The sequence below is a fragment of the Carassius carassius genome, chromosome 18 (assembly GCF_963082965.1).
Source record: "Carassius carassius chromosome 18, fCarCar2.1, whole genome shotgun sequence".
Taxonomy (NCBI): domain Eukaryota; kingdom Metazoa; phylum Chordata; class Actinopteri; order Cypriniformes; family Cyprinidae; genus Carassius; species Carassius carassius.
Window position 1 is genome coordinate 28,801,952 of NC_081772.1, and position 15,844 is coordinate 28,817,795.

The 15,844-nt window shown below is 38.4% G+C and overlaps 2 protein-coding genes across 3 annotated transcripts; one reads left to right on the forward strand and one right to left on the reverse strand.

Annotated features, from left to right (window-relative positions):
• Positions 1 to 2,199: 2,199 nt before the first annotated feature.
• pcmt (protein-L-isoaspartate (D-aspartate) O-methyltransferase) lies at positions 2,200 to 8,172 on the reverse strand. 2 transcript variants are annotated; one of them, XM_059499171.1, is made up of 8 exons: positions 7,999 to 8,172; positions 5,876 to 5,980; positions 5,485 to 5,516; positions 5,292 to 5,396; positions 4,645 to 4,765; positions 4,311 to 4,396; positions 3,938 to 4,155; positions 2,200 to 2,938 (listed from the first exon to the last, which is right to left on the reverse strand). In XM_059499171.1, exons 1-7 carry the CDS (start codon positions 8,051 to 8,053, stop codon positions 3,976 to 3,978), a joined length of 684 nt encoding a protein of 227 aa, XP_059355154.1. In that variant the 5' UTR covers positions 8,054 to 8,172; the 3' UTR covers positions 2,200 to 2,938; positions 3,938 to 3,975. The 2 variants fall into 2 exon arrangements, with proteins under 2 accessions (XP_059355154.1, XP_059355153.1); XM_059499170.1 differs by having other exon boundaries at positions 3,986 to 4,155; positions 7,999 to 8,170.
• Positions 8,173 to 9,069: 897 nt separating this feature from the next.
• Positions 9,070 to 15,651, forward strand: nup43 (nucleoporin 43). Its single transcript, XM_059499172.1, has 8 exons — positions 9,070 to 9,296; positions 9,382 to 9,504; positions 10,057 to 10,134; positions 10,202 to 10,364; positions 11,214 to 11,349; positions 11,914 to 12,065; positions 12,561 to 12,677; positions 15,215 to 15,651. Exons 1-8 carry the CDS (start codon positions 9,105 to 9,107, stop codon positions 15,442 to 15,444), a joined length of 1,191 nt encoding a protein of 396 aa, XP_059355155.1. The 5' UTR covers positions 9,070 to 9,104; the 3' UTR covers positions 15,445 to 15,651.
• The last annotated feature ends 193 nt before the right edge of the window (positions 15,652 to 15,844 follow it).

The window sequence follows — 15,844 nt, forward strand, 5'->3', positions numbered from 1 at the left end:
ATTATGACCATTTTTATTATTTGGTGAACTAATCCTTAGAAGAGCAGCCCTCTACATACATGAACATTTGTGAGGTATGTGAATGTCATGTCTGTTTTAATGTTTCAGTAAAGAAGCTTTCTGAAAGCAATATATTTATTCAAACAATACATTTGTGTACTGTCATGCTAGAATAGTTGTTAAAGAACCTAACTAATTGTACATTTATTGTATAACAGTGTTTTCATATATTTTATACAATATATAAAATTGAACAAAATCCAATTTGATCTTAAGTTATATTCAACAAATGTTCAATGCTTTATTTATGAACTATGTAGCTGTTAATGCCATACTTTTCTACATTTCTTCTTACGTTACTTTTTGATTTTTCTCGTTTTTAATAAATATTTTCCTTTTGATAATTATTATTTGTGTGTAAAAGTGATATTTAAAATGAACAAGATTTGTAGGTTTAATGCCTAGCTCAATGCAGTGTTTCCCCCAGCCTTGCACTGAATTCATGGCGGGACTCCGCGAGTTCATTTTCTTCCAGCAGGAGGCGCTAAGCGGGAGAGGTAAGGGTTTCTCGGCTGCAGAGCAGCGCTGAGCTCATAAACTCTGCCTTATCAAGCACATGCGAAATGAAATCAAACATTTTCTAAATACAGTTTTCCTTCTGAAATACAGTGATAAAAAAAGACCCGCTCTGGTTTTTGAAACCCTGCAATGTAGTAATTTTAAACCATAAAAAAGCAACCCAGCAGGCTGGGTTAAACATAACCCAACTGATTGGTTTAAAGTAGCCTAACCCAGCGTTGGGTTCGTGCCTTTTTGACCCAGCGCTGGGTTGCCAAATTAACCCAAATTGGGTTGTTTTCAACCCAGCAGTTTTTAGAGTGTACTCTTCTTGGTAGAGATCTGACAGATTCTGTTTAAGGTATACTGAGAAGTGAAAACAAACCTAGATTGACAGATACACATTTTGTGGTTGATTTTATGTAATTATAAAAATCTCTCTACAGTTCAGATTGTGTGAAAGAAGAGACAAGTGATTGAACAAATCATTGCTTAGCAGTGAGTTTATTTGTCAAAAGCCACGTTTGTGCGTGCAGGAAACACAAACATTGAACAGAGAATTGGCATTGAAAACCGCTTACAATCAAAATGACCATTGAAGGTTTAGCTCAAAGATGTGTTTGCAAGTGTGGATCTGAGTGGGACTTTACTTGCTGCACTTTAGATAATATAGACAAGCTGATTTTGAGCTCTGCGGTGATGTGAAACATATTTCAGTGAGCAGTAAAATTGCTGCACTTGTGCTCTAAACGTGAGCCAACTCTGCTCATATCATTCCAAACCTGTACGATTCTTTCTTTTGTGAAATAAGCAAAATGTTCCAGATAGGTCTTTCCATATAAAGTGGATGATGATTTTGCTGTCAAGCACTAAGGACACAAAAGTGCCATAAATTAGGCCATCCATACAACTCGTGCAGTCTGTCTAATCCACGTCTGAAGACTGAATCTTCCCTTCCACAGAAGTTCTCAAACCTCACGTTTGTCATACTCAAAGAACACAGAACCAGTGCCGTTAGGGGTCCACAACGTCAAATCTAAAGGTGGCGATTTTGAATTTAACACAAACGTAGTTGAAACAGGTTGACAATGTAAAACATCCAACGTTATCATGTGGAGAAGCATCTGTTGTGTTTCACAGAACAAAGAAAATAATACTGGGCTGGAACAACATGAGTAAATCAAGACAAACCTATTTTAGTATTCTAGATTTGATTTTTAAAATGTTAATGTTTACGTGTAAACAGTAGTTCAAACTGTAGAGTCTGATTGGATACGCGTTGTAAAATACCCGTTGCAAAATACTATCTATAAACAGCCTTAAGTTATAGACAATGTTTTACTTGCCAGGATAATTTTTTGCAATTATTACACTGTTATAACTATTCATATTAATAAAATAAGTTTAAATTTATTGAATTTTGGAGTCTTTTATCATATGTCGCAGCCTCTGTAAAAACAATTAGACTTTGTTCTCTGGAATACATGATTTTGATTGGTTAATGGCAGCGTACTGTGGTTTGTACATATTTTTGTAATGACACTAAATAGAAAAAAAAAATTCACCTCAGCCCCATATAAAAAACAAAACAAAATTACGTTGTTCAGCACTTTCTTCTCACATATTAAAATACTTTCAACCTTTCAATAAGTCATGTCAATTTATTTGGTTGGTAAGCATCCAGGAATAACAGTTCTGCTTAGTGTTGAGAGATTTGCTATAATGACCAGCTGATTTTATGACGGTTAAAGAGGTTTGCTCTGCATCAAACCAAAGAACATCCCACAACCATGGTAAAATCACTGTAACACATGGCCTCTTGTGGCTAACTTTAGAATCTTATGATGGAATTATGAAATGTAAAGTAGTTTTATTCTGCCTGGGCATCACATGCTTCAGCTGAAAACACAAGCCATTACTATTAACATGGACTTGTAGCAAAGACATCCCCTACACATTATGTAGCAGTGAATTATGATTTAATCACAGGGTGGATTCAGCACAAAGGCCGACCCCCGTGTTCTGTTTGCATTATGCTGAGACACACAAACAATCCAAATGACTGTAATACTGAAGTCTTCACAAGGAAAATGCACCTGGGCATCAAATCCAAAAAAAAACTGCATTCACACAATTCTCAAACTGCAGGCATGAAAATCTCAGCAGAAAAGCCCTAGTCCACTTCTTTTCTTTTTAAATAAAAGAATCTCATCAAAACATCCATCTTTCAAAACCATCAGACTGTCACAGGTATGGAAATACAGCATTTATACAAGCTCTCCCCAGTGAAGTCCAGTTGGGTGTGTGTGTGTGTGTGTGTGTGTGTGTACGCGCATATGTTGCGATGAGTATTGCCAGAGCATCCTTTCAAAGTTCATCCCTATAAAAAAAAAGACAGAGAGAAAATGTTACTGTTTTATACAAAACATCACGAATGACATGCATACAGTATAAACACAACAACACATGTAACAATTAGTTTACACATGTAACAACACATGCAACAATTAGTTTCAACAATCTTAAAGGGTATTAAGATGCAATGCAGACTGTGTTCAAACTGCATGCAATTTGTTTATCAAAGACAATCTTTAGGATTGATGGTTTGCACTTTGCCAGGATTCAGACACTGGACTCGACGTCTGGTGTATCTACAGTGCATTAGTTGCTATAGTAACGATGTAGGCGTCAACACAATGCCAAGAGACTTTCTTCAACTAAAACTGAGAGCAGAAACTCAGTTTGAACGCATTTAATGCAAAAAAGAGCCCGTTATTTTACACACTCACATCTACACACTAATGCTCAGCGTTCACTGTATATGACAATAAATATATGTCACAATGGCAGCTATCTATCAGGGTGGAAGTCTGAAGGCTACAGTAGCTGTTCAGTTGTGCTGGGGACAGGTACTGCGCTCACAAATTATACCAACACAAACTGAAATCAATTTAATTCAAATGTATTTTCAGGAACTTTCTAAGCTTGCCTCGTTGAGTTTTAAGTGGTCATATATGCCTCAACAAAATATTTATTTGGAGATTTTTGCTGTTCAGACTACAAAAAACTAACTGGATTTGAGTCTGATCTGCCTTAAAAGTCAGATTTGGGCTGCCAGTGTGAACAAAGCCATAATGCCTTAATGTCTGGACGTCTTCATTCTTTCATGACTCCTCACTCAAGCCCATTCCAGCAGTTAATGGCAAACCAGAAATTTAAAACATTATGTTTTTTTTTCTTTCAAATCAGGCTGGAGGGTTAAAGTAAAAAAAAAAGGAAATAAAAAACACTGTGCAGCTCTTCATCATGGTATGGAGCAGCAAAAAAGATGACAAGCGGCAAATGCACACTCTGTCTGCTGCAGACCACACCGTTTCACCTGTGCCCTAGAAGAGAGAAGGGACAGAGGACAGGAAGTCACTTCCACCTTGACCACTGCTTGTCTTTGTCTGTTAAAGGCACGTAAATCACGCCCATCAGTGGCTTCATTTTGGTACTGCCATCCTCCAATTTGTCATACTGCTCCAGCATCTGGTTCCCTCCAGCTGGCCCGACCGGCAGAATCAGACGCCCCCCTGGCTTCAGCTGGTCCAGCAACTACCACACAAATAATGAAAACGATACACGTGAACATCCAGATCCCTGAATGATGACAATTTTTATTTGTGAGTGAAATATTCCTTTAAAGATACAGTTTAAGGTTCAGATATGGCTGGGTCTCAAAGTGTTTTAGTGATTGGAAAGCAACATACTGCTTGTGGCACTGTGGGAGCTGCGGCTCCGACATGAATAGCATCATAAGGTGCTTCTTCTGTAAAGCCCATTCTTCCATCTCCAACTGCACACATACAGACAACATTACACAGTAACTCAGATGAGCCCATATCACTGTTCTGTTCTGTTCCTATAGCGTACTGTCTCTGATTACACAACTGTCTGATAAATGTCATGACATAACAAATGGCTAGTTCTGTGTACTTTTTAAACCTTTTCTGCAATGGATTTAAATGTTATAAATAGATTATATATATGTATAGAAATGTATAAAACAACTGCAAGAGACCAGAGATGGGTAAGCAGACCAACCAATGAGATTGATTCTCCCTGAAGAGATCAAACTAGGGTCATCTTTTTTGACATTAGTTATGGAATCATCCACAAGCTCCTTTATATGATCGATGCCAATCACCTTCCCCTTCGGCCCAACCTGTAAAACACCACAACACATCCACTGTAAAAACACACACTTCAAACCACCCACACACTGTGGAGGTCCAGACTGGCAGAAGCACATGAATGATTCGTCACAAAGTGTAGCACTGAATTTACTTCATTCGATATCCATATCCAATTACAGAATTACTTTTTACATAAATATTCTTCCCAACGCAGGAACTAATGCTCATTTCAGAAACGGAGGAATTAAACAAGTCTCATACTCATCTTACTAACCAATCAGTTTTGTATTCTAAATAGACTAACTGACTTTGAAAAGTTATGAGCAGTCTTAAAAAAAAATAATATATATATATACTATATATGATAGATGACTTTTGAGACTAGTCTAAACAGTTTATGCCACCTGCTCAGAACTAGATGGGTCTCTCCATGTTTGTTTAGTTTTGCAGTCTAGCTCCTCCTGCATTAAACACACTGTTCTAATTAACTAAAGTAATTCATGAGTCATCATAACTGCTCTACATTTAATTTTCAATTGGCAGTGAGAGACTCACCATTCTGGCGAAGCAGACGGACAGGATCCCGGAGCCTGATCCCACATCCAGAGCCTTCGCTCCTTCATACAGATGATCATGGAGGAGCTCCAGAGCATACGCGTGCTACAGCACACAGAGGAGCGTTCATCAGAGCCCACCCAAACAGGCCAGTAACTGCAACTACAAATGCTTCTAAAGCAGTTTAACTTACCATATGCGGTGCACTGATTGTTGCTTGGTAACCTGCAACAAATTAAAAGAAACCCTTACATCCCAAAGAGAAAACACATTAACAGAACCACCAGATTGTTTTTGTCCATTGTGTCTTTACTGGAAGACATGACTTGGCTTTGAAATCAGCTTAAATATATCTACACTGGAGAGAAGCGGATGTACTTTAGAAAATCAGTTCAAGACTGTTACAATGACTTAATAAATCGCTTTTATTTCAGACATGCAGGGACATGATGTGGTTGGTGTATATGATGTAAAAACAGAAACCAGAAATAATGTCTTGCTAAGCCTTGGCCACATCAGACGCTATATCTATAGCTGTAGATGACATTGTTCCAATCCAATAATAACTCTGGACTGGGGCTTACCTATAGATTGTGGCGAGTCCATGTATGGATTACATTTGGAGAAGTGTGCACGGTCTGTGGCCAACATAACTTCATACACACGGTCCGATTTAATGATCCCATTTTCTGGAGAAAAATAAACACAAACTTAAAAAAGCCCGTTCATTGTATGAAAAAGAGCAGTGTCAAAAAAATCTCCTTTTGTGTTTTAAAGAAGAAGCTTCTTAATCTGTTTCTGTTTTGTCAGTCATTCATTTACATTCATGCATCCGGCAGACAATTCACCCGAAGCGACACTGCATTCAAGGTAAATATTTTTCTCAGTTAATTCATTTCCTAGGAAACTCCATGACCTTAGTATTGCTAGTGCCATGCTCTACTTATACATTAATACAATTGTGTTTTTCTTTTTTCTATCAAGTCTCCAGTCATGTATGTAATGTTAAATCACGTCATGTAAAAATGCAACGTAAGCAGCTAAGCAATAACCAATTAATCCTTTAATGTTACCATGAAGTATGCTATCAAATTATTTTGAAAAGTCCAGTGGGAGTGCATATTCATATATATATGCAGTATGCACAGCATCTCTGTCAAACATGCAAGCGATGTACATCTCTGACCATCAGTTAGAATTAGTACCAGTTAGTCCAAATCTATGAGCGCTGATTCTCTTTGAGAACAGATCCTTGTCAGTTAGTAAACTCTGTGAGGGTTTTATGGGTGGATCTTAGGTGGAAAGATTCACCTGACCGCTTCACGATCGCTTGCTAACAGGTTTTGTTTGCTTGTTTTTTAACAATGACTGGGGGAAATTAGATTTAATCTAAATATGTAATGTCACTCACTGTCCGGGACAGTGCCCGTTATTTGAAAATGTTAACTTTAACAGACAAAGCCTGATGGTCAACTCATACACACTCACTCAATTGAATGGATGATCTGTCAGGAGACCTGTCCAGTCCACTCATTTGCCTGCCTTTAAACACAGCTGTCATCGGGTTTTTTTTTTTTGTCTGGTAATGGCAGCAGGTATGTGATAAAATTTCGACTTGACTACTTCTGTAGCACAAAGTGAATAAGCACAACCTGCATGATGCAACCAAGAGTGTTCCAGCTCACAGTGGTGTTTGAAACCACTGAACTCAAAACATTGGTAGGACAAGTTTAAGTTAGAAGTTCAAATTACTAACCTTAAGTAGCAGGAACAGTAACAGTGATAACTTGTCTAAGTGAGCAGCACTAAATATAGCACACTGACCACTTGAGCTCAGAATAAAGCCAGGAGTTCAGGAGGATGAGTTACATGCCACTCGAGTATTATATTAGTCTCTCCAGTGGTCAACTGTCAGACTTTAAAAAAATAATAATAATAATTTTATAAATAGATTATATACATTCTCCAGATATTTTTAGTAAGATGATGATGTTTGATTAGACATGTTGTCATTGTGTAATTAATGTACGCGGCATTAATAATATCAAGGATCAAAGTACAAAAACGCAGATGCATGAAGTCCAGAATGACGTCATCGTTCAATGACATCAGCAGCATGTGTTGTGCCACGCCCACTGAACAACCCCACATAAAATTGCACATACGAACATTATACAACTACACATTAGGAAAAAGTGCTTAATCCTTTAATGGATGCACAATGTATTTAACTGCAGGAACGAGCTAATGCTAGATTCAGTACGGGCATGCTAACACGGGTGCTGCTGTGTCATCGACGTGAACAAAACCATACGTTTGTTTAGGCAAAGCAATATAAAATATGATCCGAAATGAGATAATATGTAAATATTATAGCGATCGTTTAAACAAAGCAGATTATCTGCAGGTGTTTTGAGAGAGACGATCACATTAGACTGCTAGCAGCTAACTTAGCTGATAAAACTGAAGCGCGCTGTAAGTTTTAAACAGCATCCACCATGTGCTTGTCTGAAACAGAAACAGACGCAGAAACGAAGCTGAGGTGGACTCATGTCATCCTAACACGCATCAGCGCACTTTCCCCTCACTGGCGATGCTAGTTTACAGACGCGTGCTCACAGCGACGTAAACCAACCCCCGCTGCTAAGCGCTGCATGGATAATGACTGACTCTGCTCTTTTAATCATGCAGAAGGAGCACAACTCACTGCGGAGGTTGTTGACGAGCTCCGCGTGGCTCGCTCCTCCGGATTTCCAGGCCATTATTAAACACACTCTGCGGATCAGGTCGAGTGCGGCTGTCAGCGCCGCGCATGCGCACACCGCTCTCCCGACGACGAGCGTCAGCACATCCAGAGCGGTTACGTCACCACGCGTGTCCTGCGGCACACATCCACTGCTGTTCCATACCATACTGCAGCGTTCTGTACGATATTCGCCCATATGATCAAGTATAGGTCTCTACAGGAAAGTAATGGGAGTTACCACATCGCTTTCTAAATGAGAAGCGGAGTGCAGCAGTCAAAATACAACAGTGGTTTGATCATGGTTAAGTCGAGCTGTTTACATAGAGGGAAATAAAGGCAGTTTCGCAAGCAGATGAGTGTTTTCTTTAAGCTGATTTTTTTAGTGGCATTAGTGTGGCGTAATTGATTACGTCATTAAAAAAAGTCAGAGGTTTAAATATTTGCCTTTGTTAAAATAATGCATAGAATATTTTCAGTAAAACATGTGCTGTGATTTATGTAAATTAAAAAATTAAAAAAAATTCTTTGTATCCATACAAAAATATTTTGCATTGACGTGGAGCTTTTATATATATTTTATATATATTTATCTGAAGTTGGGTGAATTTGTTGTAATTATACACTTCAATAATTGTGGATTTTAGACAGGTTAATAACAAATTTTAATGGGTAAGTTTAATATTCATGAAATGAAATGCAGGCTCCAAACCAAACTTTTCTTATTTTATAAACGATTTCAAGCTCTATTGTAATGTGATATCACAAACCTTTGCTTTGTTGATGTTTACTTAATGTTTACATGTTAGGTAAAAACTTTTAGCCTTGGATAAAACCGTCTGCTAAATGCATCAGTTTAATAAAAGGTAATAGTATAATAAATATAATAATAATAATGTTTATATTAAAAACTACATTATTAATTAAATCTGAGACAACTAGGGAAGACAGAAATTTTCTGTGACGCTGCTTTGAATTGAACTAAATGTTAACACAGCAGCGGGAACTTTATCAAACCGAATCGCGTTTGGTGCTTTGAGGCCGCCGTACTAAGCGCACACGGCAGGCGGATGTGGCGGGAGACACTGCTACATGAGAAGCAGGCCGAACTAAACAACAGCTCAACACGAGCACACCGAGACCCCATGGACCCGATAGCCAAATACATCTCGCAGAAGATCAGTAAGACGCGCTGGCGGCCGATTTCTGCGGCTTTATTACAGCAGCCAGAAGTGTTCGCCGCAGGATCCTGGGACAATGAGGCAAGGGTGCTAGTTCAGATGAAGTACAACAGTGCACGTCACATTAATGTTTCGCTCGTACTCATAATTCACTGTGTGTCTGCAGAATAACAGAGTGTCAATCTGGTCAGTGGGAGACCATGGAGCCTCTAACACAGACGGAGAGTTTGATGAAGAGCCGCAGTTACTGTGTGACTCTCTGCATGACGGGGATGTGATGGACCTGCAGGTGAGTGAGCGTCAACACGCTGCTCCTAGCGCCACTGCGTGCGCGTGCCCTCGTGACACGGCAGAGAGAGTTGTGTTAGTGTGTGTGTAAAAATAATAATAATAAAAAGAGTCACTGTCACAACTGTTATAGCCTGCATGTTTGGAAAATATCCCTGCTGAAAAAAAACCCCCGCTAAAACCAGTCTCAGCTGGTGGGTCATAGCTGGTCATCAGGCTGGTTAGCCACTTCTTTGGGAGGTCAGGCTCAGAGTCCAGCCAACCAGCCTTTTTTTTCCAGCAGGGATTTACTCATCTCAAATAGGTGCTAAACTAATAAAATCATTGATGGAGTATTAATAAATGTTAAGAAAAAACTTTTATGTTCTACTCATTCCTTTAGCTTCATGCATATTTATCTTGTGTAAATCTAAAATTTAAGCCGAAACCTCTTCATAACGGGTTTAAACCATAATTTAAATGCAGCCTGCGATGCATTTCATCAGAGTCAGAAAAGAAAGTGAGGTTTTTAATTTGTGGATTAATAAAACCGTCCTCTGCGTGATCTGTGTAGTTTCTAGATCAAGAGCGACTGGTTTCTGCATCATCCAGCGGAGCTGTGACCATCTTTAAGCTTCAGCCGGACTGTCAGGTATGTGTCTTGTCTGTTTGATATCTGATCATGCCCAGCAGTGTCTGAAGGTTGTGATTGTGTTCAGGCTCTGTCTCTGGCTCACGTGTGGGACCGGGCTCATGGATACTCCTGTGATCCTGCGCCCTGCACCGCAGTCGTGTGCAGAAGCCCTGAACTAGTGTCCGTGGGTGAGGATGGACGAGTTGTTCTTTACAAAGCAGATCAGACTGAAGTGGTCCGTGTCATTGGTAAGGCTTTTGTGGCTTTCTTTGTAGCAAGATTTAATATATAAACCGTTTAATTTTCTTCAGATTGACCTAAAAATGGATATTCTGTTATAATTACCCTTCCTTGTGTGCTTGCCATTTTCCAAACCTGTATGATTTTCATCCATGGAACGCAAAAGATTGTTTTTCAGTGAAAGTGGATGGTGACGAGTTGCTTGCAAGCTCCAAAAAATTACCTAAAAAAAGAACTATATGATTTCCAAATCTTCTAGAGAATATCATTGGTGTGAATCTGGATCAACAGACTTTCCTTTTCCTCCTTTTAGAGTTTCGTCCTTTTAGAGATTAAATAGTGAATGAAAATAATAAATTCTGAAAGTCTGTTCTTCACAAAAAAGCTACAGTATTGATCTAGAATATTTGCACAATAGAACATAAGTCATGGACTTGTTTTATTCACTGCTTAAGTGTCATCTATGGAGATAAGTTTTGCTTAAAGGGATAAACCTATGTCCTTAAATGGCTCGGAGGTGGTCTTATTCAAATAGATATATCTACTTCTAAACTGGCTGCAGATTGAAGGGTCTCGCTGGATGATAGAGTTTCAGGCTCAGACAGCCCATCACAAACTAGCCACATGTTTTATTTTCAGATTTTCTGAGCTGACACACAAGCCACAATCCTAATTAAATGGAAAAAAAGCTACAATTTAATCCAATGTCTTTAATTTTAGTGTTTTTTTTTACGTATTTGTATATGAGGGTAAATCAAGACAGAACTTTCATTTTTGGGTTAACTTGTGCTTTAATTACATTTGACCTGTGATTGATATGAGTAGACGGACAGGACTGTGTTATTGGCTTTCAACAGAACATGCAGACAGCAGTACGATTCACGCCGTGACGTTTCTGAGGACGACTGAGGTTCTCACGGTTAACTCCATCGGTCAGCTGAAGATGTGGGACTTCAGACAGCAGAGTGACAGTCCTGCACAAATTCTCTCTCTGTACGATTCACTCACATTAGACCTAGTCGAAAAACATTAGGATTATTCTATGAAGAAAAACTGTATTTATTTAAATCTCCATAAAACTGAAAAGAATGCATCCATTTTCCCCTAGAATCACGAAATCATATTTTGCATGAAGACCATTGACATTTTTATTATTTTCCAAATTCTCATAATTCCCAATGATTGAACGCTTTGATTAATTGCTGATTACCTGTTCCAATAAACTCTGCATTGACAGATTTTTTTGCTATCAATGTTTTAACATCTTAAGAAGTTACCCAAGCTTATTTACATTTTAGAATTTTTATTATATTTTAATTCAAAAAGTCTTGCCGTATTTTTATTTTTGCTTGATTTTTATTTTATGTATGTAACTCTTGTATTATTGCAGCTAATTTTTTTGGGCCACAAAGTCTTAGATGATTACATGGCGACAAAAAATAACTATTTCCACTCAAGCTGATTTGCCAGCGTTCTAGAAAGAGCTAGAAAAGTTGGATCTTAAGTTGGTTTCTTTTCTTTGTTCATATCTTATTACATTTTCTTCTGCTGATGCAGCACTGGGGACAGAGTGCCCTTGCATTGTGTGGATAAACACCCAAACCAGCAGCACATAGTGGCCACTGGAGGACAGGATGGGATGCTGTGTATCTGGGACGTGAGACAGGGCAATACACCCTTCTCTCTCATAGAGGCACATTCAGCGGAAAGTGAGTACCCTTCGAATTCAGTAAAAAAAATTATATATATATATATATAAATGTCACGACTCTCATAAATATATGCAAAATATATACATTCAGAAAGATGCTCTGAAACTGCAATTCATCCGCGCATTGTTTCTTCTTTTTTTAATGTTTTGACCTCAAAATGTTTAATCAGTCATAACTAAGACTCAAAATCCAATCAACAGCTGATGCACAGAACCAAGTCTTTTTCGATAATCTGTTTCATTTGGATGTACATCACAATATTAAAGCAAAGAGCTGTCGCTGCTTCAGTTTCATTATAACATTCCTGATTGTAACTTGATTACTTACACGGTCACCTGAAAGTTAACAGGTATTTTTAAGAGATATTACACAAGATTTACAGTAGGAAAAACTTTATTCGTTAGTTTAGTTTAAGTCTTGGACAGTTTAATTTGCAAGCAACTGATATCATTAACAAGGACAGAAAATGATTCTGATCTGATTTCTCTACAGTGTGGGAAGTACATTTCCATCCATCAAACCCCAATCACTTGTTTACATGCTCCGAGGATGGCTCTCTGCTCCACTGGGAGACGACTTCAGGTTCGGACATGAGCACACTCCTACAGAGTAAGACAAGACTCCATCACAACTATAACAACTATCAATATTGGTATCGATCAGATTATTATCTGATTTAATATGCACATTGTATTTATACTTGACCATGTAAACATTATTTCCATAGATGATTTTTCAAACCAATTGCTACCTCTACATCTCATCCATGATTGCTTGCTCATGTGCGTCAAATTGCTGATGTAGATCAGAAAGGTTACCATATATAACAACAGCCAGATGCATTTACACCTGGCCATGTCATGTCTTATATGCCTTGAACAAACTGCAGATTGATTTGGTGTTCAATGTTTGCTTTGTACACACACAGTTCAATAATTTATGGGAGTAACAACTGCATTGTACTACTGAAAAATCATCCTGAGTCTATGGAAATAAACTATAAAATTAGCTTTTAATGACGATGTATTTAAATGCATGTCAGAGTTGTGTCTCTCCTCTGAATGTCCGGTGCAAGAAATCAGTCAACAAGGTATGTTTAGACTTATTTGTGTTGGAGGATCTTGCAATAAAGAAATAAGAATAAGACCATAATAAATATGAATCCCAGCGCGTTATCTTGGCAATAAGCCACAAACCAAAATATTGTGACCTGCACCTGCCTTTAACTGCATCACTTTATGAGCCGAGCCCAAAGAGACTTAATAAATGTTGCAACTCTGGACATGGCAACACTTCCATACTATAGACTTAATCTTTCGAACATAAATGAAACATGACAGCTCTGTTGAAATTAACAGGTTTCATTTTGAGATTGTAAAACGTTGCTATGGCAGACCTGCCAACATGTACGCATTTTTCATACTCTGCACGCATTTTGACCCATAGGTACGCTTTTACGATTCGCTGCTCTCTAGGTACGCATTTTGTTGCGTCTCGCATTTCGCCGATTTCAGTTTCTATGCAATCTATGACGCTGATTCTGCTGCTGATCCACAGCGTGTAAGTGGAGTGAAAAGCTGTCGGCCAATCAGAGCTGTGCATGTTAACCCGCCGCCCACCTGCCCCTCCTATCCACAAGCTTAGTTGGCAGTTAGGAAAGTGGTGGAATGGCTTGAAATCTAGAAGGTTTTAGACAGGCCAGGTGCTGATTAACGTAAGATAAAGGTAACACTTAGGTTATGTTTAGCCTAATTGAATTCATGAACATGAAAAATGACCTTGACATCATAACAAGCAGTCCAGCTGTGACAAGCTCAGTTCAGTTCACGTGTTCATGTAGGCTAACATGTAAGGGTGGCGCTGCCAATAACACACCTAAAAGTGTTTTCTGTATCAATGTCGTGTCGACTGCAAAGATAAAGTTGACGATGCTGTCTCGCGATCTTCGCAGTAGTGAACGTGTCAGAGAAATGCACATTTCATACGGATTAACGTTACATAAGCAGAGAGCTGTCTGTTTTCTTTCGTTTTGAATTGTTCTGTTCAACTCTTGAGTACTTATGAGTCATTTCTCCTGATAACCCCGAAAAGAACTTAAATTACACGTTAAGTTTTGATCGTACAGATAAGAGCAAAATCTAATCTCTAAAGGGTCTACATTTATTTGTATACAGACATAACAACAAAACTTTGTGCACTTGTAAAATAAAGATAACAAACAAGGTGTGCTGTCTGCACTGCATTCTAATGTTAAATAAAGTTTGTAGTACTCCTAAAATTTCTTCAAGGTTGGCAGGTATGCTATGGCTGCATTGGTGTCAGTCATCACAGTTTTGAGAGTGAGTTCTGTTCCATACACAAAACTATAATTTATGGGATTCACTCACGTCTTTACATTTATTTAGATTTATTGTACTGTAACAATACATTTCTGTTGCCTTCGGTTATCCCTTTTCATTTGCCTCCTTTCTAATTTTTCTCTGTGAAATCTCATCGCAAGTGATCACAGGAGATTCATTTGAGATGCTCGGCGTGTTTAAATTTTTTGTTTGTTTGTTTTTTTTTTTGTCAAGGTAAAAAAGGTGCACTCAAATTTTTGTTCATATATTTCTGGCTCTAATCGCAGTCGTACCAGTCTGACACTCATCACCCGAGATACATACAGTTCTGTTCCTTTTGTTGTTTTCTTCTCATATAGCACACATTCATATAATGAACTTTCTATGATTCAATCCTGCAATTGTATAACAATTTGAACTCCTCTTATGTTGCTTAAGAAGCAAAGCTAAACCGGTTAGTCTGATCATATGTGTCCCTGGAGCACAAAACCAGTCTTAAGACTTTGGGGAATATCTGTAGCAATAGCCAAAAAAAACATTGTATGGGTCAAAATTAAAAAAAAATTTGAATGCCAAAAATCATTAGGATATTAACATCCGCATTTAAAGACTGGAGTGAATCCCATAAATTATAGTTCTGTGTGTGTGGAAATTATTTATTCTGCTTTCAGATGATGTAAAAATCTACATTTTGTGGTCTAGGGTCACATATGGACTAGTAAAGCTACTGTGAATATGAGGGTTTCATTCTTAATGTGTAGTCTGATGGTCTGTTCATGTGCTGTTGTGATTCCTGGTTTATTTCAGGGGGCTGGAACAGCAGGGTGGTCTCTCACAGTGCCGTGCCACTGGCCGGGGAGGACGACTCTGTGGTCAGCGCTTGGCTTGCTGGGGACTCCAGCAGAAACAGACTGGAGGCGACTCACATGCTGCCCAGCCAGACACTGTCTGTCAACAGCCTCGATGTGCTGGAGCAGTGTTTAGTGTGCGGCACTGACGGAGAGGCCGTGTACGTCCACAGACAACTTCCTGTTTGATCACGGACCCAAAACATGTATGATAGAGAAGGCTTGGAATATTTTTATATACTAAATATCTTTGTCCAGTTGGTTGAAACTACACCAGAATGATCAAATCATTAAAATGGCCATGTGTACAGCCCATCTGTGTCTAGTTTTGTTGAAGTACTCTGTGAGTTTTGGATACAATGATGGGGATCATAATAAAAGTTAATTGACCTGCAAGTGGTGTTTTGTCAAAGCCAATATTTACTTGCATAGGCTTCTCATAGCTACGATGGTTTAACGAATGCATCAGTCAATAATTTATTGAAAGAGTTTACCAAAGTAGAGACTAAAATTAACCACCTTTTGCAATGTGACATACCAACATCATTGGAAGTGAAACAATGTGTGCTAGAAAAATACAAATTCTTCA

Excerpts from the sequence above, each read along its gene's own strand:
- pcmt (XM_059499170.1), bottom strand. The coding sequence starts at position 8,053 with ATGGCCTGGAAATCCGGAGGAGCGAGCCACGCGGAGCTCGTCAACAAC. Across the intron at positions 5,517-5,875 it reads GGACTCGCCACAATCTATAG|GTTACCAAGCAACAATCAGT; the intron begins GTAAGCCCCAGT and ends AATTTGTTGCAG. Across the intron at positions 4,397-4,644 it reads AGGGAGAATCAATCTCATTG|TTGGAGATGGAAGAATGGGC; the intron begins GTTGGTCTGCTT and ends GTATGTGTGCAG.
- nup43 (XM_059499172.1), top strand. The coding sequence starts at position 9,105 with ATGTGGCGGGAGACACTGCTACATGAGAAGCAGGCCGAACTAAACAAC. Across the intron at positions 9,505-10,056 it reads GGGATGTGATGGACCTGCAG|TTTCTAGATCAAGAGCGACT; the intron begins GTGAGTGAGCGT and ends TGATCTGTGTAG. Across the intron at positions 12,678-15,214 it reads CATGAGCACACTCCTACAGA|GGGGCTGGAACAGCAGGGTG; the intron begins GTAAGACAAGAC and ends GGTTTATTTCAG.